This window comes from Eleutherodactylus coqui, chromosome 8, assembly GCF_035609145.1.
Source record: "Eleutherodactylus coqui strain aEleCoq1 chromosome 8, aEleCoq1.hap1, whole genome shotgun sequence".
NCBI classification, from domain to species: Eukaryota; Metazoa; Chordata; class Amphibia; order Anura; family Eleutherodactylidae; genus Eleutherodactylus; species Eleutherodactylus coqui.
The window spans coordinates 5,431,216-5,456,686 of NC_089844.1; the positions used below are offsets into that span (position 1 = coordinate 5,431,216).

The window sequence follows — 25,471 nt, forward strand, 5'->3', positions numbered from 1 at the left end:
CAGGATTGGTGGGGTCACTGTTACTAGTGGAGTACCACAGGGGGCAGTATTAGAGGGGTTACTGTTACTACTGGGGTACCACAGGGGGCTGTATTGGGGGGGGGTCACTGTTACTAGTGGGGTACCACAGGGGGCAATATAGGAGGGGATACCGTTACTAGTATCAAATGTTATGTTCTGGGTGCCCCTCCAGCGACCAGATGTGACCCCCAGTATGGCCAACCAGCTCCAATGGATGAGGGTCCACCAGAACTGAAGCTCTCGTCCTTGGCCTCATGCTGGAGACCCCCTCTATGATAGCCGTATAATTTAGGGTTGATACACAGGAGTTGTTTATAAGAGAAAACCCCTACAGGAAGACCCTGAAGACCCCAAGATGCTCTCACACTACTACCATGAAGACCCACAGATGCTCTCACACTACTACCCTGAAGACCCCCAGATGCTCTCACACTACTACCCTGAAGACCCCCAGATGCTCTCACACTACTACCCTGAAGACCCCTAGATGCCCTCACACTACTACCCTGAAGACCCCTAGATACTCTCACACTACTACCCTGAAAACCCCCAGATGCTCTCACACTACTACCCTGAAGACCCCTAGATACTCTCACACTACTACCCTGAAAACCCCCAGATGCTCTCACACTACTACCCTGAAGACCCCAAGATGCTCTCACACTATTACCCGGAAGACCCCCACATGTTCTCACACTACTACCCTGAAGACCCCCACATGGTCTCAAACTACTACCCTGAAGACCCCCAGATGCTCTCACACTACTACCCTGAAGACCCCCACATGCTCTCACACTACTACCCTGAAGACACCCAAATGCTCTCACACTACTACCCTGAAGACCCCCATATGCTCTCACACTACTACCCTGAAGACCCCCACATGCTCTCACACTACTACCCTGAAGACCCCCACATGCTCTCACACTACTACCCTGAAGACCCCCAGATGCTCTCACACTACTACCCTGAAGACCTCAAGATGCTCTCACACTACTACCCTGAAGACCCCCAGATGCTCTCACACTACTACCCTGAAGACCCCCACATGCTCTCACACTACTACCCTGAAGACCCCCAAATGCTCTCACACTACTACCCTGAAGACACCCAAATGCTCTCACACTACTACCCTGAAAACCCCCAGATGCTCTCACACTACTATCCTGAAGACCCCTAGATACTCTCACACTACTACCCTGAAAACCCCCAGATGCTCTCACACTACTACCCTGAAGACCCCAAGATGCTCTCACACTACTACCCGGAAGACCCCCACATGTTCTCACACTACTACCCTGAAGACCCCCACATGGTCTCAAACTACTACCCTGAAGACCCCCAGATGCTCTCACACTACTACCCTGAAGACCCCCACATGCTCTCACACTACTACCTTGAAGACACCCAAATGCTCTCACACTACTACCCTGAAGACCCCCATATGCTCTCACACTACTACCCTGAAGACCCCCACATGCTCTCACACTACTACCCTGAAGACCCCCACATGCTCTCACACTACTACCCTGAAGACCTCAAGATGCTCTCACACTACTACCCTGAAGACCCCCAGATGCTCTCACACTACTACCCTGAAGACCCCCACATGCTCTCACACTACTACCCTGAAGACCCCCACATGCTCTCACACTACTACCCTGAAGACCCCCACATGCTCTCACACTACTACCCTGAAGACCCCCAGATGCTCACACACTATCTACTATTCAGAAAATCACAGCGTCATCAGGATTAACAAAGACAGCGCCATTTTTGTCCATGTGTTGTGTCTGGTATTGCAGCTCTGCTACATGGAAGTGAATGGGGTTGAGATGCAGTACCGCACACAACCTGTGCACAGGAGTGGCACTGTGTTGTTTTGGAAGAAAGCAGCCATGATTTTCCCATCCCAGACACAACCTTTGAACTACAAGTAAACACGAAATGCCACTTAAACGCTAAACCGGCGCCCTCTATTCTGATGAAAAACTGCCAGTAGGCAGCCGGTCATGCTGGGAGGTGAGGTGGAGCCCCCCAGTGGGCAGAACACAACCTCGCTTGGAATGTGTCCAAAGGCCCCTTTACACGGGACGAGCTGCGGGCAAACGATGTGTTCCAGTGAAGCTTGGTGCGGTTAGACAGGAGTGAGTATCAGTGGATCACTCAGAGCGCGGCCAGCATGGAGGCGGGGCCACCGGGAACAGTTGGCATGGAGGAGGAGCAACTGGGGATCGCCCTACCCCGCTGCCGCCATTCACTGTCAGCAGGCAGTGGTTCAGTTTCTGCATGCATTCATACGGGACAGATAGCATTCAAAACCCCGCGAACGGCTCCTAACAATAATCGTCCCGTGTAAATGGGCCTTTACTTTGAAGAGAGGAGGCAACAGGAGAGAGCGAGGCGCAGCTTACCTCCTCCAAGCTTAGCTTACCTCCTCCGAGCTCAACTTCTCAATGGCAGAGCTGTGGATCCCAGTGACACATAATAGTGCCGTTGTGTCAGAGGGGACGTCATCTGAGCCGCCATCATGTGCACCTGTGGAAGCAAAGCCAAACATGTGAAGGGTTTAGTCAGTAGCCGTGTCTCTCCAGCCACACACCGCAATACTTTACCTGCCGGGGCTGCGCACCTCTCCAAGACGTCTAGCAGCTGCCGTCTCAGGGGATTCTCAACTGCTGCCACGTAGCTGACTGCGGACCGTCCTCCAGCGTCCAGGAGCGCCACGTCTCTGTCGTTACAGTTCTGGTTACAGTCCCATATATCTGTATATATCTATCACCACTAGAGGGCACCAAAATATCAGAACCCATCAGCAGCGAGAGGACAGCCCAGAAAAACACAACCTTCTGGCGAGGACTGGCTCCAAAGCCACCTCTGCTGCACCTTCAGGACTCCTAAACTTCCACATTCCTTGTCACTGGACTGATTATTTACTGTTCTGCTCATCCCTCCCTGGGATTTACCTAAGAGCTGTTAATCACAATGTCTGCGCCCTTCCATGTGATCATGTGTATAGGGTTTTATATATAGATATGTCTTTAGATTTGTTTCTTTAAGCCTGAGGAAGAACCCTGAGAGGATGGAAGCCACTGTAACATCATGTATTCTTGTTGGTCATTAAAAGGTCTCATGTCTACAGATTTACGTGGTTTCTCTTAGTAAGAACAATCACACTTTGCTCTACTGGCGACACCGGACCAATCGGACCATAGGCTGTGTCAGAGCCTATTACACTAACTACCCTGTACCAATCCTGAATTCCATCCTGCATTATCCTGCAGAGCTGCACTCACTATTCTGCTGGAGGAGTCACTGTGTACATACATTACTTATCCTGTACTGATCCTGAGTTACATCCTGTATTATACTGCAGAGCTGCACTCACTATTCTGCTGGTGGAGTCACTGTGTACATACATTAATTATCTTGTACTGATCCCGAGTTACATCCTGTATTATACCCCAGAGCTGCACTCACTACTCTGCTGGTGGAGTCACTGTGTACATACATTACTTATCCTGTACTGCTCCTGAGTTACTTCCTGTATTATACCCCAGAGCTGCACTCACTATTCTGCTGGTGGAATCACTGTGTACATACATTACTTATCCTGTACTGCTCCTGAGTTACATCCTGTATTATACCCCAGAGCTGCACTCACTATTCTGCTGGTGGAGTCACTGTGTACATACATTACTTATCCTGTACTGCTCCTGAGTTACATCCTGTATTATACTCCAGAGCTGCACTCACTATTCTGCTGCTGGTGGAGTCACTGTGTACATACATTACTTATCCTGTACTGCTCCTGAGTTACATCCTGTATTATACTGCAGAACTGCACTCACTATTCTGCTGGTGGAGTCACTGCGTACATACATTACTTATCCTGCACTGATGCTGAGTTACATCCTGTATTATACTCCAGAGCTGCACTCACTATTCTGCTGGTGGAGTCACTGTATACATACATTACTTATCCTGCACTGACCCTGAGTTACATCCTGAATTATACTGCAGAGCTGCACTCACTATTCTGCTGGCGGTGGAGTCACTGCGTACATACATTACTTATCCTGCACTGATGCTGAGTTCCATCCTGTATTATACTCCAGAGCTGCGCTCACTATTCTGCTGGTGAAGTCACTGTGTACATACATTACTTATCCTGTACTGACCCTGAGTTACATCCTGTATTATACCCCAGAGTTGCACTCACTATTCTGCTGGTGGAGTCACTATGTACATACATTACTTATCCTGTACTGCTCCTGAGTTACATCCTGTATTATACTGCAGAGCTGCACTCACTATTCTGCTGGTGGAGTCACTGTGTACATACATTACTTATTCTGTACTGACCCTGAGTTACATCTTGTATTATACCCCAGAGCTGCACTCACTATTCTGCTGGTGGAGTCACTGTGTACATACATTACTTATCCTGTACTGATCCTGAGTTACATGCTGTATTATACCCCAGAGCTGCACTCACTATTCTGCTGGTGGAGTCACTGTGTACATACATTACTTATCCTGTACTGATCCTGAGTTACATCCTGTATTATACTCCAGAGCTGCACTCACTATTCTGCTGGTGGAGTCACTGTGTACATACATTACTTATCCTGTACTGACCCTGAGTTACATCCTGAATTATACTGCAGAGCTGCACTCACTATTCTGCTGGTGGAGTCACTGTATACATACATTACTTATCCTGCACTGACCCTGAGTTACATCCTGAATTATACTGCAGAGCTGCACTCACTATTCTGCTGGCGGTGGAGTCACTGCGTACATACATTACTTATCCTGCACTGATGCTGAGTTCCATCCTGTATTATACTCCAGAGCTGCACTCACTATTCTGCTGGTGGAGTCACTCTGTACATACATTACTTATCCTGTACTGCTCCTGAGTTACATCCTGTATTATACCCCAGAGTTGCACTCACTATTCTGCTGGTGGAGTCACTGTGTACATACATTACTTATCCTGTACTGCTCCTGAGTTACATCCTGTATTATACTGCAGAGCTGCACTCACTATTCTGCTGGTGGAGTCACTGTGTACATACATTACTTATCCTGTACTGATCCTGAGTTACATCCTGTATTATACGCCAGAGCTGCACTCACTATTCTGCTGGTGGAGTCACTGTGTACATACATTACTTATCCTGTACTGATCCTGAGTTACATCCTGTATTATAATCCAGAGCTGCACTCACTATTCTGCTGGTGGAGTCACTGTGTACATACATTACTTATCCTGTACTGATCCTGAGTTACATCCTGTATTATACCCCAGAGCTGCACTCACTATTCTGCTGGTGGAGTCACTGTGTACATACATTACTTATCCTGTACTGATCCTGAGTTACATCCTGTATTATACTCCAGAGCTGCACTCACTATTCTGCTGATGAAGTCACTGTGTACATACATTACTTATCCTGTATTATACTGCAGAGCTGCACTCACTATTCTGCTGGTGCAGTCACTGTGTACATACATTACTTATCCTGTACTGATCCTGAGTTACATCCTGTATTATACTCCAGAGCTGCACTCACTATTCTGCTGGTGGAGTCACTGTATACATACATTACTTATCCTGTACTGCTCCTGAGTTACATCCCGTATTATACTCCAGAGCTGTACTCACTATTATGCTGGTGGAGTCACTGTGTACATACATTACTTATCCTGTACTGACCCTGAGTTACACCCTGTATTATACCCCAGAGCTGCACTCACTATTCTGCTGGTGGAGTCACTGTGTACATACATTACTTATCCTGTACTGATCCTGAGTTACATCCTGTATTATACTCCAGGGCTGCACTCACTATTCTGCTGGTGGAGTCACTGTGTACATACATTACTTATCCTGTACTGACCCTGAGTTACATCCTGAATTATACTGCAGAGCTGCACTCACTATTCTGCTGGTGGAGTCACTGTATACATACATTACTTATCCTGCACTGACCCTGAGTTACATCCTGAATTATACTGCAGAGCTGCACTCACTATTCTGCTGGCGGTGGAGTCACTGCGTACATACATTACTTATCCTGTACTGCTCCTGAGTTACATCCTGTATTATACTGCAGAGCTGCACTCACTATTCTGCTGGTGGAGTCACTGTGTACATACATTACTTATCCTGTACTGATCCTGAGTTACATCCTGTATTATACGCCAGAGCTGCACTCACTATTCTGCTGGTGGAGTCACTGTGTACATACATTACTTATCCTGTACTGATCCTGAGTTACATCCTGTATTATAATCCAGAGCTGCACTCACTATTCTGCTGGTGGAGTCACTGTGTACATACATTACTTATCCTGTACTGATCCTGAGTTACATCCTGTATTATACCCCAGAGCTGCACTCACTATTCTGCTGGTGGAGTCACTGTGTACATACATTACTTATCCTGTACTGATCCTGAGTTACATCCTGTATTATACTCCAGAGCTGCACTCACTATTCTGCTGATGAAGTCACTGTGTACATACATTACTTATCCTGTACTGATCCTGAGTTACATCCTGTATTATACCCCAGAGCTGCACTCACTATTCTGCTGGTGGAGTCACTGTGTACATACATTACTTATCCTGTACTGATCCTGAGTTACATCCTGTATTATACTCCAGAGCTGCACTCACTATTCTGCTGATGAAGTCACTGTGTACATACATTACTTATCCTGTAGATCTTTTTATTATAAAAGTGAAAAACATAACAATAAACAGAACATAAATATCGCTCACTTGGCATAAGACATAAACATAAAACCAAACCAAATCATCACTTGTGTTAACTGGACTTTGCCTTACTTCAGGACAAAGGAACAAAAGCAAAAGGTCCATCTGGTCCAAACAATACACACCGCACACTACACCAACCTGCACTCCAAAACTACACTCACTCATCCTCACCAATACATATACACTACATACTACATATAACAATATACACACGTGAGAAAACATCCCTAACTCACAGGATCCAGCCTGAAATCCCAAAAAAAGAAGAAAGAAAACGACTAATAACCAAAGCAATTATATAATAACAATAATGCAAATAACAAAAGTAGTAACAATAAGAACAACCCAATACCTTTTTTTTTTTTTTTTTTTTATTTTTTGCAAGTTTTTTTTTTTTTTTTATAAATTTTTTAATTTTTTTTTTTTTTTTTAATGCCCACCACCTAAAAAAATAAAACCTTACATAATCCTAAACTAACCCTATATCCAGACCAAACCACCACACACCCCAAACAACCCCCTACGGTGCAGCCTGGGAGCCACGCCTGCATCCCAAGTCCGTGCTCAATGTCTATGTCCAGGACGAGCCGAGCTGCACCGCATACACACACCCTGCCCGCCGCAGCCTGAGGGCCACGCCCGCACCAACAGTCCGTGCCCAGTGTTCATTGTCCGGGACGTGTCAAGCTACGGCTGAGGCATAAATCCCCCACCCAACCTATCTATAACCCCTAACCCTATATACAAAACAAAACATAACATAACATAACATATAACATCTCTTATACTACACAACTACAAACCAACACTACATATTAATACCCGAAAGCCTAAGGTTCAGTTACCTGCAGCCGTACATACTTTATCTTTGACCGAAAACAAAAACTCTACTAGTGTCACACTCAGCCCTCCACAAGGACTGGATATGATAAGCCGGGCACCGACCAAATAGAGAAAAACTATCCCTATAGTTAATCTGTCCCTACAATGTCCCTACTCCTTCCCTAAAACTTACTCCAGAGAAACTGTCCCTACCTCTCCCTATTCTGTCCCTACAAAGACCCTATCAATAAGAAGACTGTCCCTAGCGAAATACAAACCCTCTCCATAGGAGAGAGGCCTTAGTCGTGCCCAACCTCTCATAATCCAGAGAGCGCACCTTCACCAGGTCACCCAGGATGTTTCTATTCACCTCATCCACGGGGAGGATTTTCTCTTCCGTCGAAACTAGACACCGTGCATTCCAAATGTGAAACCTGACCACTAGGCTGACTAAGAATAAAGTGCACCGGTCCCTGCGACCAAGGTCCCCGAATGCCCCATAGACCCATTCCGCATACGAGAGGCGTGCCAACCTGGGCCAACCAATGGAGGCTCCCACCCGTTTGTACACCTCTGTATTAAAGGGACACTGAAGCAGGAAATGCTCCATGCTTTCCAGTACGTTGCTGCACTCCTGGCGGGGGCAACCCCTATCCACCAGTGGCCTGCTCTTCAAGTTGCCCCTTACATACAGTCTCCCGTGGAAACAGCGCCAAGTCAAGTCCCAAAACTTCAAGGGGATCCTGTCAGAATTCAATAAACGTAACCCTCCCTCCAGGTCCCGACTTGGGCAGTCCTTGAGCGCCAGGGGCTTCTGGAAATGGGTCAACAGAACCCTCTTATCGAGGAGTTTCCTCGACAGAGTTCTGATCTCCCACATCCCCAGACCCCACCGACGTATCATCTTCAGAACCACGGTAGCGTAAGCCGGAAGATGCCCGTGCGGCGTGCGAAGATCCTTCACTCGCCCTCCTGTCTCCCATTCCTGGAAGAAAGGCCGAAGCCATCCCCAACAGGAGAATACCCACGGAGGAGCCCTCTCTTGCCAGAGGTTGCCTATATTGATCTTAACAAAGGTGTTTACGAGAAACACCACGGGGTTGACCATAGCTAACCCCCCTAGTCTCCTCGTGCGATATGTGACATCTCTCCTAATTAGGTTCAACCTGTTCCCCCACAACATTAGGAAGAACAGGTTGTAGACCCGGGTCCAGAGAGGTTCTGGCAAAATGCATACGCTGCCCAGGTAGATGAATAAAGGGAGGAGGTATGTTTTGATCAGGTTAACCCTTTCCCGAAGGGTCAAAGACCAACCCTTCCACTGGGCCACCTTCTGAGTGGCACCATCGAGCCTGACCACCCAATTTTGCATGGGGTAATCTCCCCGGCCAAATTTGATGCCGAGAACTTTAGCCGAGTCCTGGGGCACTGGAAGGGTGTCCGGGAGACCAAATGTAGGATCTCCCCTTCCTAACCAGAGACTTTCGCACTTATCCCAGTTGATGCCGGACCCGGATGCTTCCGAGTAGCGATCCACCTCTGCCATCACGTACTCTGCCTCCCCCCTCGAGGACACAAAGACGGTGACGTCATCAGCGTACGCTGCCACCCTGAGGGCGGCTTCCGGCACCGCCTGATCCATCCCGACCCCCGCCATAGGCCCACCATCAATCATCCTAAGGAAAGGATCAATGGCAAACACGTACAGCAAGGGGCTCAGAGGACAACCCTGACGGACGCCAGACCCAACCTCAAATGGGTGGCCGACCCAACCGTTCACTAGCGGGAAAGTCTCAGCCCCCGCGTACAATGTCCTGAGCCAATTGACAAACCCCACTGGCAGGCCATATCTCAGAAGAACAGACCAGAGGTACTCGTGATTAACCCGATCAAACGCTTTGGCCTGATCCAAGGACAGCAGGTACCCCTCCCAGTGACCAGCCCTACCCTGCTCCACTGCCTCCCGGACACCTAGAACAGCACTAAAGGTGCTACGGCCTGGAACAGAGCAATGCTGGGCGCCCGAGAGGAGCCGGGGTGCAAACTTGACCAGCCGATTAAACAGCACTTTTGCCAGAACCTTCCTGTCCGTATTGAGAAGCGCTATGGGACGCCAGTTCTCAATACGGCTCGAGTCTTTACCCTTTGACAGAAGGATCAAAGCCGACCTCCTCATTGACTTTGGGAGAGTGTCCGAGGAAAGACACTCATTGAAAACCTCAGTCAAGAGGGGACTCAAGAGGTCCTTAAAGGTCTTATAGTACTCAGATGTTAAGCCATCCGGTCCTGGCGATTTTTTGAGCGCAAGCCCATCAATCGCCAGTTTAACTTCCTCTATGTTGATCTCCTCTGTCAAAACATTAAGGGAGATGTCATCCCCTGGCTCAGGAACAGCTTCAGCCAGGAAAGCCGACATCACATCTGGATCTAGATCCCTCTTTCTCAAAAGGTGCGAGTAGAAGGATCTGATGACTTCCAGAATCCCTGATCTGGACCTGTTCAGAGATCCCGTACCGTCGATCAGTCCAGTGACAACTTTACGATTCACTGACATCTTGCAGTTTCTGTAAGGGTCAGGTGAGTGGTACTTCCCGAAGTCCCTCTCAAAAACCAAAGATGCGTGCCTATTATACTGGCAACCTTTGAGCAAAGACTTCACTCTGGAGATCTCCTCGCGGCTACCTCCAGTCGAGACGAGATGTTCGAGTTTCCTCCTCAGGCCCTGGTAAAGACGGTACTTACTCAGGCTCCTGAGGCTAGAGAGCTGGCGGAAGAACCTCGCCGCCCTGATCTTGAGCATCTCCCACCACTCTGACTTACTGCTACAAAGATCCAGTAATGGTACCTGGCTCTGCAGAAAATCCTCAAAGGACTGTCTTATCTCTGCTTCCTCCAGGAGTGATGAATTCAGCCTCCATAAGCCTCTACCCATCCGGGGGGTCTCTGCAACATTCAGGGAAAACAAAATCAGACAGTGGTCGGAGAATTCCACCTCAACAACAGAAACTGGTGAAGAGATGGCTTCCTCCTTCAAATAAAACCTGTCTATTCTAGACCTGCACTCGCCTCTATAATAGGTGAAACCCGCGTGGCCTGGGGTGTGCCGGATGTGGACATCCACCAGGCGAGCTTCGCTAGCTATGCTATTAAGCGCGACGCTATCATAAGTCAGCTTGCCTAGGGAGCCTCCCCTGTCACGGGTCCTCGTGACTGCGTTAAAGTCACCCCCAAAGATCACCTGCCGACTGGTAAAAAGGTACGGCTTGATCCTCATAAAGAGATCCTTGCGGTCCCGCTTGGTTTGGGGACCATAGATGTTGATTAGCCGAAGCTCTTGTCCCTTCATGAGAACATCCAGAATCAGGCACCTCCCTATTTCTAACTCGATAACCCGTCGGCATTCAACCGCTGCAGTAAAAAGTACCGCCACTCCGCTATATGGCTCGGCCGCAAGAGACCAGTAAGATGGACCAGACCTCCATTCCCTCCTTGCCTTATGCACAGCTGCCAAATTTGGCAGCCTGGTCTCTTGCAAAAACAAAATGTCGGCTTCAACGCGGCCGAGAAAATCAAAGGCCGCAAATCTAGCCATATCAGATTTAATGCTGGCAACATTAATGGATGCCAGCGTCAACGGAGTGGGTGCCGCCATCATTGGTGATCGAGTTAGATGGCTTTCTTCTTCCCACCCCCCTTCTCATCAGGGTCTGAGGATGACCCCTTGCCACGTTTCTTGGACACTGAAAGGTCCATGGCAAGGGGCTCCTCAACCTCGTCCTCCTTGCCACTGGGCTCTGGGCCAGCCCTCCCCCTGGAGGTCACCAAACCCCCACAAGAGGAAGGCTCAGCACCCCCTGTAGGCCCCACGCTTGTCCTGGCCACCTCTGCCTCCTCCGAGGACGAGAGAGCTTGGTACCTGTTGGAGAGCCCAACAAGAGGAGAGTTTGGATTGCCTTCCTGCACCTGGCCCGTTGCAGGGGAAGATTTCCCTTCCCTTTTTTTCATTTTCTTGGAGCCCTGCTTGCGCTTTTTCTTTTGCCACTCATCCTTGCCCTCACCCACACTTTCATAGTGGGAAGAATCTGAATAAGTGGCAGCCTCCTCCCTTTGGATCCTCCTGACCTCCTCATCCAGCTCCCTGTCCCCTGGAGCCTCAGCCACATGATTTGCATCCGGAGCAGGGGCCAGCATTGACCCACCTGCCACCTGGGTTTCCACCAGCTCCCTGCCCCTTCCGCGCTTCTCTTGGCGCCTTAGCTTGGCTGCCCCAGCATGTTTGTTCTTCCTTGGCTCCTGGGCTCCCTCACCTCTGCTGGTCCCCTCCCCTGCAGAAGCAACCTCACGGCTCTCCTCCGCTGGGGCCATGACCGCATTGGCGAAAGAGCGCGGACAGCGACTGAATGGGTGACCGAGGTCACCACACAGGTGACACCTAATCTCTGTACAAGATGCCGCAAGATGACCTACCTCGCCACACAGAGCGCACTTGATGACATTACAGGCTGCACTCAAATGTGTGGGGTCGCCGCACTTGTGACAGAGCTTCGGCTGCCCCTGGTAGAAGGCCAAGATACGATCCCTGCCAAGGAAGGCTGCGGATGGTATGTGGGCCACCGAATTCCCTGAACGCTTAAGTTTTACCATAAACGTCCAGGCTCCGGACCAGATGCCGTGTTCATCCCGGTTCTTATTGGGCATATCCACCACCTCTCCGTACCGACTTATCCAAGTCATGATATCGTAACAAGAGAGGGACTCGTTACGAGTCAAAACGGTCACTCTCTTGACTCCAGTCTGGCGGGTTACCACTTGTGCAGCGAAACCGCGCCAGCCGGGCTCGTCCTTCATCAGCTCATAATTCCCCCAGAAGAGCTCCAGGCCCTCCGGGCGAGCAAAGCTGATGTCGAACTCAGACGTGCCATAAGGATGGATCAGGGCATAGATGTCAATTGCCCTGAAACCCATCTTCAGCAGAAGCTCCACCACCTTACTCCTGGATGGGCATGCGTCATTGCCTCTCCACTGAAGACGAGCCACATTCCTACGGCCAATGTCCTGCCCGGTTGTCGGCAGGGACCAGACGGTCTCCCCCCTTTGTTCTCGGAAGGCACCAAGACCATGTCTCTCCACCCAGAGAGACAAATCCACAACTCTGCCCCCTACATTCATCGAGCTCTCCCCCCTCCTCAAGGCCTCCAGGAGGCGCTGTTGCAAAACGCCGTCCCCAGAGCCCAAAGACGAGGAGGACGCATCCCCCCTCCCTCCAGCGGCGACACTGGCATAACTTCTACCAGCTGTTGTCGCCGCCGGAGGGGTGACTGGATCCTGGCCCATCCCCTGACTACTACCTGAAGCCCCACCCTCCTGTACAGCCGATGTCATACCTCCCGGGGGATTGGGGGCATCCTGAGCTCCCGAAGCCTCTGCGGGAGCGGAAGCGGGAGCAGGGGCAGCGGTAGCACTAACGGTTGTCCCATTCACATCATTCATACATTTTCCTTTTGTTGGACCAGGACCTGCTTCACCTTTTTTCTTAATGTTACACTTTCCAGCTGGATGAGGCTGGAGACCAGCACTGAAAGAGTTAGCCTTGAGTCCAACATTATGCTCTGTAGGAGCTGTTCCTGCAGCTCTAGCTCCGTCCATTTTCCCGGCCATTCTGGGACTTGCAGTTCTTTTTACCTGCTTATTTGTTATGACGTTACCATCATGATGGGTGGGAGGATCGGCAGACTTGGCCACCACCCACTGCGCCCCCTCTACACCTGACAGGCGTTTTAGGGACACAGGAGGGACAGCCAAGCCGCCACTGGTGGAACCTGATGCCGGACTGCCCCCCCCTCCCACTGGAGGGCAACCATCAGCACCAGCACCTCCGGATTGGCCGCGACCCTTCATTCCATCTTTCCCACGGACCTTCTCTGCCTCCTTATTGCCTCCATTCCCACTACTGGCACAAGCAGAAATGGAGTTTTGGGCCGCATTAACCCTCTCTTCCCCAGTCCCCTGCACCGGACCCACTGCAGAGCCCGGGACTAGGGGTATACCAGGGCTAGCACCCCGATCTGACTTTGCGGCCGGACCGGAGTGCTTGGTGACGTACACAAACCTCTCCTGCACGGTGGTCTTCATCTTTTTTTTCTGTTTCTTTTTGCTTGCCGATGTTTCAGGCATGTCGTCACCAAAGTACATATTGTGCATTCTTTCGGGGGACTCCTGCAGCATGATTTGCTGCATGATGAGCGCCCCCTCACCGCTGCTGCTGTCGCTGTCGGCGTCCGCGTCCTCAGCACTGGACTCCTCCGATGTGGGGGGCAGGCTAACCTGCTCAGCAGGAATGCTGCTCCCTGCAGTTCCCCCCTGCTGTAGGGACGGCTGCTCCCCAGAGCATATCGCCATCCCCTCCTGTGGATCCTCCGACTCGTCTGAGCTGCTGTCGCTGCTCACGTGCGCCATTCCAGCAAATCGCTCATCATTTAGGAGCTTCTCTTTAAATGGGCCGCTGGCTTGGAGTATTCTATATCTCTCCTCCTTGTAGAAGTCCACAGCCTCCTTGCAGGCTTTAACTTTTTCTGCTGCAGCGATCTTTTTTCTTCCCTGTGGGGCTTTGTCTAGATCGCTCAGGGCAGTCTGCAGTTCCCTGCGATACTTCTGCAGCTGCCTACCAACCTCCTTATAGTCTTTTATGTTGGCAGCTATCCGAGATGCCATAGCAGTAACAGATTCACCTTTGCTGCGCTCTCCCCAGCTGACACTTGTAGGTGCCTTTGCAGCACTCACCTTGGCTTTAGTTTGGCTTCGGGTTTTCCTATAATCCACATCCTCCCGGGGAGTCTGGGTGACGCTGCGTGGACCCCGACTGGATCCTCTCCCCTCCTGGGGTTCATTCCTCCCCCCTCCCGACCGAAGCCGGAGGGGGGAAGCACGGCACTCCATGGCAAATGTAGCCCAGAAACGTGCACTTGTTCCTGGGCTCTCAGCAAGGTCTCCACCCTAGAAGCAGACCACACCCTGGAACCAGCAGAGCTCTCAGACACACAACCTTCCTCCAGAGCTGCACTCACTATTCTGCTGGTGGAGTCACTGTGTACATACATTACTTATCCTGTACTGATCCTGAGTTACATCCTGTATTATACGCCAGAGCTGCACTCACTATTCTGCTGGTGGAGTCACTGTGTACATACATTACTTATCCTGTACTGATCCTGAGTTACATCCTGTATTATAATCCAGAGCTGCACTCACTATTCTGCTGGTGGAGTCACTGTGTACATACATTACTTATCCTGTACTGATCCTGAGTTACATCCTGTATTATACCCCAGAGCTGCACTCACTATTCTGCTGGTGGAGTCACTGTGTACATACATTACTTATCCTGTACTGATCCTGAGTTACATCCTGTATTATACTCCAGAGCTGCACTCACTATTCTGCTGATGAAGTCACTGTGTACATACATTACTTATCCTGTATTATACTGCAGAGCTGCACTCACTATTCTGCTGGTGCAGTCACTGTGTACATACATTACTTATCCTGTACTGATCCTGAGTTACATCCTGTATTATACTCCAGAGCTGCACTCACTATTCTGCTGGTGGAGTCACTGTATACATACATTACTTATCCTGTACTGCTCCTGAGTTACATCCCGTATTATACTCCAGAGCTGTACTCACTATTATGCTGGTGGAGTCACTGTGTACATACATTACTTATCCTGTACTGACCCTGAGTTACACCCTGTATTATACCCCAGAGCTGCACTCACTATTCTGCTGGTGGAGTCACTGTATACATACATTACTTATCCTGTACTGATCCTGAGTTACATCACGTATTATACTCCAGAGCTGCACTCACTATTCTGCTGGTGGGGTCACTGTGTACATACATTACTTATCCGATGCTGATCCTGAGTTACATCCTGTATTATACCCCAGAGCTGCACTCACTATTCTGCTGCTGGAGTCACTGTGTACATACATTACTTATCCTGTACTGATCCCGAGTTACATCCTGTATTATACTCCAGAGCTGTACTCACTATTCTGCTGCTGGAGTCACTGTGTACATACATTACTGAACCTGAGTTACATCCTGTATAGCGAGTGCAGCTCTGAAGCTTAATAGGTATTGTACATCGTATTCTATCTAAAGGGGCTTCCCACAATTAAAAGCATGGCTGCTTAGTTGCAGCACACAGCGGTCGCGGGTCGTTTCTGGCAGCTTGACTCCTTAAAGTGAACGGGACGGAGTTGCTGAGTGATTACAGGCGGGTGCTGAATGCAAAAAGTAGCAGCCATGTTTTTCTACTGCTGCACACTGTTTGACGGGTTGTGGAGCTCCTCCCCTTTGGCTAGCAGTGCACCGTCCTCCCCACTGATACAAGCTATGTCTATGGGGATTTTCCTCCTCTCCGCAGATGTGAATATATTTCCCTGCACCGCGTATCTGTAGCTCGGCGAACTCACGCGGGGCGCTGGAGAAGTTGTCGTAGCACCTCCACGGGTCTGTAGTCAGAGCTCAGCGTCAGGCTGTCAAACAGGTCCACGGTTTGGAGCACCAACATGAGTGGCGTCAGGGCTTGTCCGTTCCTACTGTGCACATGCTGACCACGGTCAATGGACTGAAAGACAAAAGAGGGGAAAGAACACAGTAAACCACAGGAGCGCATGAAGCACAGGGAAGCCGTGAAAAATGAGCTCTTACTGCTGGGGGTGCCCTGGGATCGGCCGTCCGCTGGGCCAGTGAGCTTCTGCACTGAGTTGTTTTCTGCATGAAGCAGACAGTGCCGTTCCAACTGCAGTAGCCAGATTTGACATGACACACAAAATTCCTCTTAATGTGAATGGCTTGTTATACCAGGCCTGGCCACTGCAGTGTAAATGGCGCTGTCTGCTTCATGCAGAAATCAGTTCAGTGCTTGAACGCATCAGCCTAGAGAACAGCTGATTAGTCCTGGACAGCAGACTTCTGCTGATCTACTATTGATGGTCTGTCCTAAGGATAGGTAACTGGACAGCCCCTTCAAGATGGTTGTCTCCATCTTTTTGGGGATGTCACCACTCAGCATGACCTCACAGCCAGCAGCTCTCAGAAAATGCTGGGAGTTGTAGTTTCGCAAGGCTGAAGGTGTCTAAGACCTGGTCTGCAGGCAGCAGGACACTGACCAGAAGGTGCTGAATGCTCTGCAGGTCTTCTTGCCATGCGGCCTGCATCATGCAGAGCTGTGGAAATGAGGTCCTTATGTCAGTGGACAGCAGCTGTAAGCGGTCGCCATCATTCGCCATATGCACAGCGCTCGGGCTTGCAGGATTGCAGAATGTGACATCTGCTCTGCAGTCCAGAAGAAGGGCAATCACCTGCAGAAAAGTGCACAGACCCCCAGCATTGACAGGGGACTCCCCATGGCAAGGATTTTGGGGGCGTGGCTTGAAATATTAGGCCCCCTCCCCGAAAGTAATCCGTGACTGTTGAAAAACAAAATACTAATACATCACCCGGGAAGCGCTGTCATCTCTGGCGCGTCTTCCTGCAGGTCCCCAGGAGTCTTCTACGCCTTGTCTTCCAGCAGGGAATTTAAAAATCCCCGCCCCCTGAAAGCGCTGTCTCTGATTGACTGAGCCCTGTAACCAATCAGAGGTAGCGCACAGCTGTCATTCATTGAATGAGCACTGCCTCTGATTGGTCAAAGTGCTCAGCCAATCAGAGGCAGCACTTTCAGGGGGCGGGGATTTTCAATTCCCCTGTCGGAAGACAAGGAGATGAAGAGTGCCAGCACCTGCAAGAAGACATGCTTTCCAAGTGATGTATTAGTATTTTTTATTTGGTTTTTCAACAATCATGTATTATTTTCAGGGGGTGGGTGGGGCTTGAAATATTTCAAGGCTCCCCCCCCAAAGTAGTGGTAGAGGATCGCGATCATGTCCAATTGATTTCAATGGGGTTGGCGCTGCTGCCACAGCAGGAGATTCCTTCAGCCCTGCCGAGGTGGGAGGCGGTTTCCCTGCAGAATCGCCTCGTATCCAGAACTTCCAGAAGGATTGCGAGAGCAATATCGGGGCATCAATCACATCCTGACATTACCCTCGCCAGCGTGCAGGAGCCCTCAAGTTTATTGCAAGTAAATGTTATACTGGGCCCTAACCATTCCTGGGGACCCGAGGTACTATACACAAATCTCTGTGTTTATTACTCCGCCATGCAGCATACCGGTGTGTGGGAACGGTGGCGTCACGAGTGATATCTACTACAACCCCCCTCATCCTCTTTGTTGGCATTCCCTGTCAAAGGAGTGTGGAAGCTGGCCTGCAGTCCTACTCTGGCCTTGGCTGCGAGCATCCCTCCGGGACCAGAGCCTGGTAAGTGCCACCGTGACACGCCATCACTTATCCCTCTCCGCTCTTCACGGTAACCGCGTGGCCAGGGTCACCCCTCTGGAGTGCTGCACTTCAATCAGAATGTAGGAAGAAGTTTGGATGACAGGGTGCATATGGTGACGGTTTGGGGTTATTTTCTTTCTTATGTATATATGGTTGTTTATTCTGTAATTATGTTTTTTACCATCTATGTCCCCCATGACGTCACTTTCCTACTGTAGCTAGGGCGTCCATAGGAGCCCTAGTTACAGGGAGAAAGATTAGTCACTGGCAGAGCTATAGCAGGGAGTCCCGGCGGTCACGTGACCTCTGGGCACCCGTAGTGGAAGTTATAATTCCCATTTTACTTTTCAGTACATAGTGCTCTTGAGTGCTGAGTACTTGGGGAAAGAAAAGGCAGAGAGGGTTCAACCCCCTCCTGACTTCTCCGGGTTATAAGCTGTTACTAAAAGCTGACAACCCGTCCTGTCTCTGATTGACTGCAGAGCAGGAGGCTTAAATCACTGCAGTAATTTTACATACGGCTGGGCTTAAAGCCTGGGACCAGGCGCCGTATATATTTACTGTGCTTGGTCCTAAATGGGTTAAAGAAACCCCGGATTGATGAACACAGAACTTGTACACATGTTAAAGAGGAAGAAAAATATGTTTATCAAATGGGAAGAGGGGGGAATATCTAAAGAAGAATATAATGGGGTCTGCAGAAACTGTAGGGCAAGTGTCAGAAAAGATAAAGCTGATAATGAACTGAGGCTTGTAACAGAGGCCAAAAGCAATAAACAAGGATTTGGGGGGGGGGGGGGGGGGTCAAAAGCAAAGTCAAAGATGCTATTGGATGCTTACAGGATGAAAATGGGGAATTGGTTAAGAATGATGGTGAGAAGGAAGAACTTTTACATTCCTATTTTGTATCTTTTTTCTATCAGAAAGTAGATGTAACATCAGCTGATCTTCCCTGTGCTATTTGGGGATACAAGAATGCAGGCTATCTGTAAGCAGAGAGATGGTGAGGGAACACTTAGCTAACTTACATGAATTCAAGTCACAAGGTCCAGATGGATTACATCCTAGGATACTAAAGGAAGCAGCGGAGGTAATTGCTGAACCACTCGCCATAATCTGTGAAAATTCCTGGAGAACAGGAGAAGTCCCAGAAGATTGCAAAAGGGCAAATGTTGTCCCCATCTTCAAAAAAGGGAAGAAGGTGGATCCAGGAAACTACAGGCCTGTGAGCCTCACTTCTACACCGGGAAAGATCTGTGAACACATTATTAAACAGCATGTATGCAAGTACTTGGATGGGAATGGAGTAATTAACCAGAGCCAGCATGGGTTTGTAACAAGCAAGTCATGCCAGACTAATCTAATTTCCTTCTATGGTAGTATCACTGACTGGTTGATCAGGGAAATGCAGTGGATATAGTATATCTTGACCTTAGTAAAGCATTTGACAAAGTATCTCATACCATACTTATTGAAAAATGACCAAATCTGGGATTGACAAGGCAACTGTTAGGTGGATTCACAACCGGCTGAGTGATCATACCCAAAGAGTGGTCATAAATGGCTGCACATCCAAGTGGAAGAATGTATCAAGTGGGGTACCACAAGGCTCTGTCCTTGGCCCAGTGGTGGCCAACATTGTTATAAATGATCTGGAGGAGGGAATTGATGTGAAACTTTGCCAATGACACAAAGCTAGGAGGGATAGCTAACAATTGGGAATAGAGATATAGTATTCAAAAAGATCTAGAAAAGCTTGCACAGTGGTCGGCGACTAACAGCATGGTGTTTAACAAGGAGAAATGCAAAGTCCTACATCTGGGCAAGAAAAATGAAGAAAGCACATACAGAATGGGAGGAATTGGGCTAAGCAGCAGCACATGTGAAAAAGACATGGGTATACTACTAGATCATAGACTGAACATGAGTCAACAATGTGATGCAGCAGCCAAAAAGGCAAACACAATTCTGGGATGTATTAAGAGAAGCATAGAGTCTAGATCACATGAGGTCATTATCCCCTCTACTCCTCCTTAGTCAGACCTCATCTGGAATACTGGGTCCAGTTCTGGGCACCCCACTTTAAAAAAGACATAGACAAACTGGAGCAAGTTCAGAGAAGAGTTACCAAGATGGTGAGCGGTCTGCAAATCATGTCCTATGAGGAACGGTTAAAGGATCTGGGAATGTTTAGCAGAAGAGAAGGCTGAGAGGAGACTTAGTAGCGGTCTACAAATATCTGAAGGGCTGTCACAGTGCAGAGGGATCAGCCCTATTCTCATCTGTACAAGGAAAGACTAGAAGCAATGGAATGAAACTGAGAGGGAGGAGACACAGATTAGATATTAGACAGTGAGGGGGATTAATGAGTGGAACAGGTTGTCACGGGAGGTGGGGAGTTCTCCTTCAATGGAAGAGTTCAGAGGCTGGATAAATATCTGTGTGGGAGGATTTAGTGATCCTGCACTGAGCAGGGGGTCGGACCCAATGACCCCGGAGGTCCCGATGGCCTTGGAGGACCCGATGACCCCGGAGGTCCCGATGGCCTTGGAGGTCCCTTCCAACTCTACCAGTCTATGATTCTATGATTCAATGTGTGGTCTGCGGCATGCAGGAGAGGACGAGACTTCCAAAGAGGGAGACGCTACATGTAGTCACCTCCACTCGGGATAATGAGGACCCTGAAGAAGAGCCCCTCTAGTATACCCGAGATCAGCCACATCCCCTCAGGGGACCGAGTGCCGCATTTACTGTAGGCAGCTGATTGCAAGTCAAAACCTGCACTAACGGTGGTGTGCAAATACTGCAGTCCCATGTAAAAGCAGAAGCCAGACAACATCCCACAGTAAACCATCCAGCTCTGCTACATCTCCATAATGTGTAGTTCGTGGTCTCACCTCCGGTTGGTGCCCCGCAGCCGCCTCTATTAGGGCCGTGCTTCCGGTGTCTCGATGTGGACGGTGTATAAGACTGGGATCAGCGTTGAGGCTTCTCATCATTTCTTCCCCGTCGCCCTTTGCAGCCGCCTCCAGAAACGGCAAAATTGATTCTCCACGGTGCGCCGCGTCCTCCATCATCAACTCCTGGGGAGTAATCACATGTGAACACAGGCAGGGAACATACAGTCGGCTTGTTGGCGCTGTGTCCGTGGTCGCGGCGCAGGGGGCGGCACGCGTTTATAGAGCTTTCTCGTAAATGAGGCCCCGCTGATAATCCCGCTTCATTAAAACTAAATCCAGAACTTTATGTATATTCCCATTGCTAACGGTCTCCCATCTGAGGGCCCCGCTGTCCCCCGTCTGAGGGCCCCACTGTCCCCCGTCTGAGGGCCCCGCTGTCCCCCGTCTGAGGGCCCTGCTATCTCCCTTCTAAGGCCCCACTGTCCCCTATCTGAGAGCTCCGCTGTCCCCCATCTGAGGGCCCTGCTATCTCCCTTCTAAGGCCCCACTGTCCCCTGTCTGAGGGCCCCGCTGTCCACCATCTGAGGGCCACGCTGTCCCCCATCTGAGGGCCCCACTATCTCCCTTCTATGGCCCCACTGTCCCCCGCCTGAGGGCCCCGCCATCTCCCTTCTTAGGCCCCACTGTCCCCCATCTGAGGGCCCCGCTGTCCCCCGTCTGAGGGCCCCGCTGTCCCCCGTCTGAGGGCCCCGCTGTCCCCCGTCTGAGGGCCCCGCTGTCCCCCGTCTGAGGGCCCCGCTATCTCCCTTCTATGGCCCCACTGTCCCCCGCCTGAGGGCCCCGCTATCTCCCTTCTTAGGCCCCACTGTCCCCCATCTGAGGGCCCCGCTGTCCCCCGTCTGAGGGCCCCGCTGTCCCCCGTCTGAGGGCCCCGCTGTCCCCCGTCTGAGGGCCCCGCTGTCCCCCGTCTGAGGGCCCTGCTATCTCCCTTCTTAGGCCCCGCTGTCCCCCATCTGAGGGCCCCGCTGTCCCCCATCTGAGGGCCCTGCTATCTCCCTTCTTAGGCCCCACTGTCCCCCGTCTGAGGGCCCCGCTGTCCCCCTTCCGAGGGCCCCGCTATCCCCCTTCCAAGGGCCTCCTATCTCCCTTCTGAGGGCCCTGCTGTCCACCATCTGAGGGCCCTGCTACCTCCTGTCTGAGGGTCCCGTTATCTCCTGTCTGAGGGCCCCGATATCTCCCTTCTAAGGCCCCACTGTCCCCCATCTGAGGGCCCTGCTATCTCCCTTCTAAGGCCCCGCTGTCCCCCGTCTGAGGGCTCCGCTATCTCCCTTCTAAGGCTCCACTGTCCCCCATCTGAGGGCCCCGCTATCTCCCTTCTAAGGCCCCACTGTCCCCCATCTGAGGGCCCCGCTATCTCCCTTCTGAGGGCCCCGCTGTCCCCCGTCTGAGGGCTCCGCTATCTCCCTTCTAAGGCTCCACTGTCCCCCGTCTGAGGGCCCTGCTATCTCCCTTCTAAAGCCCCACTGTCCCCCATCTGAGGGCCCCGCTGTCCCCCGTCTGAGGGCTCCGCTATCTCCCTTCTAAGGCTCCACTGTCCCCCATCTGAGGGCCCTGCTATCTCCCTTCTGAGGGCCCCGCTGTCCCCCATCTGAGGGCCCTGCTATCTCCCTTCTGAGGGCCCCGCTGTCCCCCGTCTGAGGGCCCTGCTATCTCCCTTCTAAGGCTCCACTGTCCCCCATCTGAGGGCCCTGCTATCTCTCTTCTGAGGGCCCCGCTGTCCTCCATCTGAAGGCCCCGCTGTCTCCCGTCTGAGGGCCCCGCTGTCCCCCATCTGAGGGCCCTGCTATCTCCCTTCTGAGGGCCCCGCTGTCCCCCGTCTGAGGGCCCTGCTATCTCCCTTCTAAGGCTCCACTGTCCCCCATCTGAGGGCCCTGCTATCTCTCTTCTGAGGGCCCCGCTGTCCTCCATCTGATGGCCCCGCTGTCTCCCGTCTGAGGGCCCCGCTGTCCCCCATCTGAGGGCCCCGCTGTCCCCCATCTGAGCGCCCCGCTATCTCCCTACTAAGGCCCCACTGTCCCCCATCTGAGGGCCCCGCTGTCCCCCATCTGAGGACCCCGCTGTCCCCCATCTGAGGGCCCCGCTATCTCCCTTCTATGGCCCCGCTGTCCCCCATCTGAGGGCCCCGCTGTCCCCCATCTGAGGGCCCTGCTATCTCCCTTCTGAGGGCCCCGCTGTCCCCCCGTCTGAGGGCCCTGCTATCTCCCTTCTAAGGCTCCACTATCCCCCATCTGAGGGCCCTGCTATCTCCCTTCTTAGGCTCCACTATCCCCCATCTGAGGGCCCTGCTATCTCCCTTCTAAGGCTCCACTATCCCCCATCTGAGGGCCCTGCTATCTCCCTTCTTAGGCTCCACTATCCCCCATCTGAGGGCCCTGCTATCTCCCTTCTGAGGGCCCCGCTGTCCTCCATCTGAAGGCCCCGCTGTCCCCCGTCTGAGGGCCCCGTTGTCCCCCGTCTGAGGGCCCCGCTATCTCCCTTCTAAGGCCCCACTGTCCCCCATCTGAGGGCCCCGCTGTCCCCCATCTGAGGGCCCCGCTATCTCCCTTCTAAGGCACCACTGTCCCCCATCTGAGGGCCCCACTGTCCCCCATCTGAGGGCCCCGCTGTCCCCCATCTGAGGGCCCCGCTGTCCCCCATCTGAGGGCCCCGCTGTCCCCCATCTGAGGGACGCAATGCCATTATGAGAGATATAAGAGTAAGGCGGTTACACTGCGCAGGACGGCGGGCGTGAGATACGGGCGAACACGCAAAAAGGTAAACCGCTGCGGGACGACAAGAGCGGCTGTGTGAATGAGGCCTTACTGAGAATGGAGGCCGCGGCCTCGTCACCCCGCACAGCCGACTCTCAGGGAGACATTGGGGTGACCCCCAAAGAATCAGTCTAACCCCCCAACATGGACGTACATTGCAGACATCCACTGACCGGCCCCGGCCTCACGATTGCCTCCCCCCCCCCCCCCCCTGGAGTGCAGCATAAAGTCACATGACCAGTGTTCTGTGAATCCACATTAGATGGAAGATCCAGCGATCGGAGCGACTTCCAACAAGGCCGGTCATCAGTGCTGGACTAGCCGGGGTCTCACCGCCAACCGCGGGGGTTTATCATGTAACAGTGCAGAGAGTATACAGAGAATGGCGCGATCGAGGAAAACATCCAGCGGAAGGGGATCCTGCGGACGGAAACAACTCCTCACTGAAAGGGGTCGGAGGAGGATGTCAGGAATCGTTCTGACCAACAGGCTGCACAGTCAGCTGAATACAACGCTGGAGCTCCAACTAATGTGTCCGAACACACAACTCGCCGTTCCTCCGCACGGATGGTATAACAGCGGGCGATCAGCTCCAGCACCATTGTGTCTAAGAGAGACAGAAAGACTCCAGCGGGCAAAAGAGCGCAAAACTTGTATCACTGAGCAGCAGGAAAACATCTCCTGGTCAGATGGAGCCAGATTTATGGGCTGATGGGAGGCAGAATTTGGTGCAAGCAGCATGAATCGCTGACCCCTTCCTGTCAGCTGCACAGAACATGTCGGCACCGCATTCTACAAGAAGCTTCCTGTCCGCAGGGGCCGATATTCCTGCAGAACGATCTCATCACCGAGTGGGATCTACGCCGCGACAAACTGCTGCGAATCTGAGGGGCGAAGGAGCCCAACGCCACTAGATGGGGGTGATAAAGGGGCGGTCGGGGTATAAGACCCCAGGAGTTCCCACAGCAGCAGCCCGGACCACCACGTGCCCCCGCAGTGTCCTACTATTAGTGGCTGCACGTTTCTCCTGCCGCAGCCCGACACCGCAGGATACTCTTGGGGGTCCCAGAGGCTGACCGACCTGCTTCTCTCAAAAACACTGAAGGAGCAATGGGCTGCAGAGCGTCACCTCCCCCCTTCTATGCAGAGCATCTGCACCTGGACGAGTGCCTGTACCCCGGGGGAACCTACCTGACATGGCGGAGGGTGATCCACCTGCTGAGCTCTCTGCTACACGTCTGCAGCCGCCTTCAGTTTACATGCTGCTGCCATGACAACCAGCAGTCCCCGGGGGAGGGGCGGACACACTGCCAGAGGGCATGCTGGGAGTTGTAGTTACACCCCTAGTTACACCTCCCACTGCTTGTTGACAGAGCAACTCTATTTTTTACCACTGGCAGGATCTCTGCTTGTTGTCAGAAGTGTGATCCATCCTTACAGGTGCGTCACAGTGTGTCACCTGCCCGGTCGCTATATATAAACGCTGTGCTGCGATTAGTCGCTATGTATAAACGCCGGGCTGCGATTGGTCGCTATATATATAAACGCCGTGCTGCGATTGGTCACTATATATAAACGCCGTGCTGCGATTGGTCACTATATATATAAACGCCGTGCTGCGATTGGTCACTATATATAAACGCCGTGCTGCGATTGGTCGCTATATATAAACGTCGTGCTGTGATTGGTCGCTATATATAAACGTCGTGCTGTCATTGGTCGCTATATATAAATGC

The 25,471-nt window shown here is 51.5% G+C and overlaps 1 protein-coding gene across 1 annotated transcript in view; it reads right to left on the minus strand.

Moving 5' to 3' along the window:
• MAP3K19 (mitogen-activated protein kinase kinase kinase 19) overlaps nucleotides 1–25,000 on the minus strand; it is a 97,463-nt gene extending 72,463 nt beyond the window's left edge. Inside the window, exons 1-5 of the mRNA XM_066575140.1 lie at nucleotides 24,927–25,000; nucleotides 20,923–21,108; nucleotides 16,115–16,269; nucleotides 2,637–2,752; nucleotides 2,456–2,559 (exon numbers count right to left, since the gene is read on the minus strand). Coding sequence (XP_066431237.1) covers nucleotides 2,456–2,559; nucleotides 2,637–2,752; nucleotides 16,115–16,269; nucleotides 20,923–21,102 — 555 coding nt within the window. The 5' untranslated portion in view covers nucleotides 21,103–21,108; nucleotides 24,927–25,000. The remainder of the gene's footprint in view (nucleotides 1–2,455; nucleotides 2,560–2,636; nucleotides 2,753–16,114; nucleotides 16,270–20,922; nucleotides 21,109–24,926) is intronic.
• Between the last annotated feature and the right edge of the window lie 471 nt (nucleotides 25,001–25,471).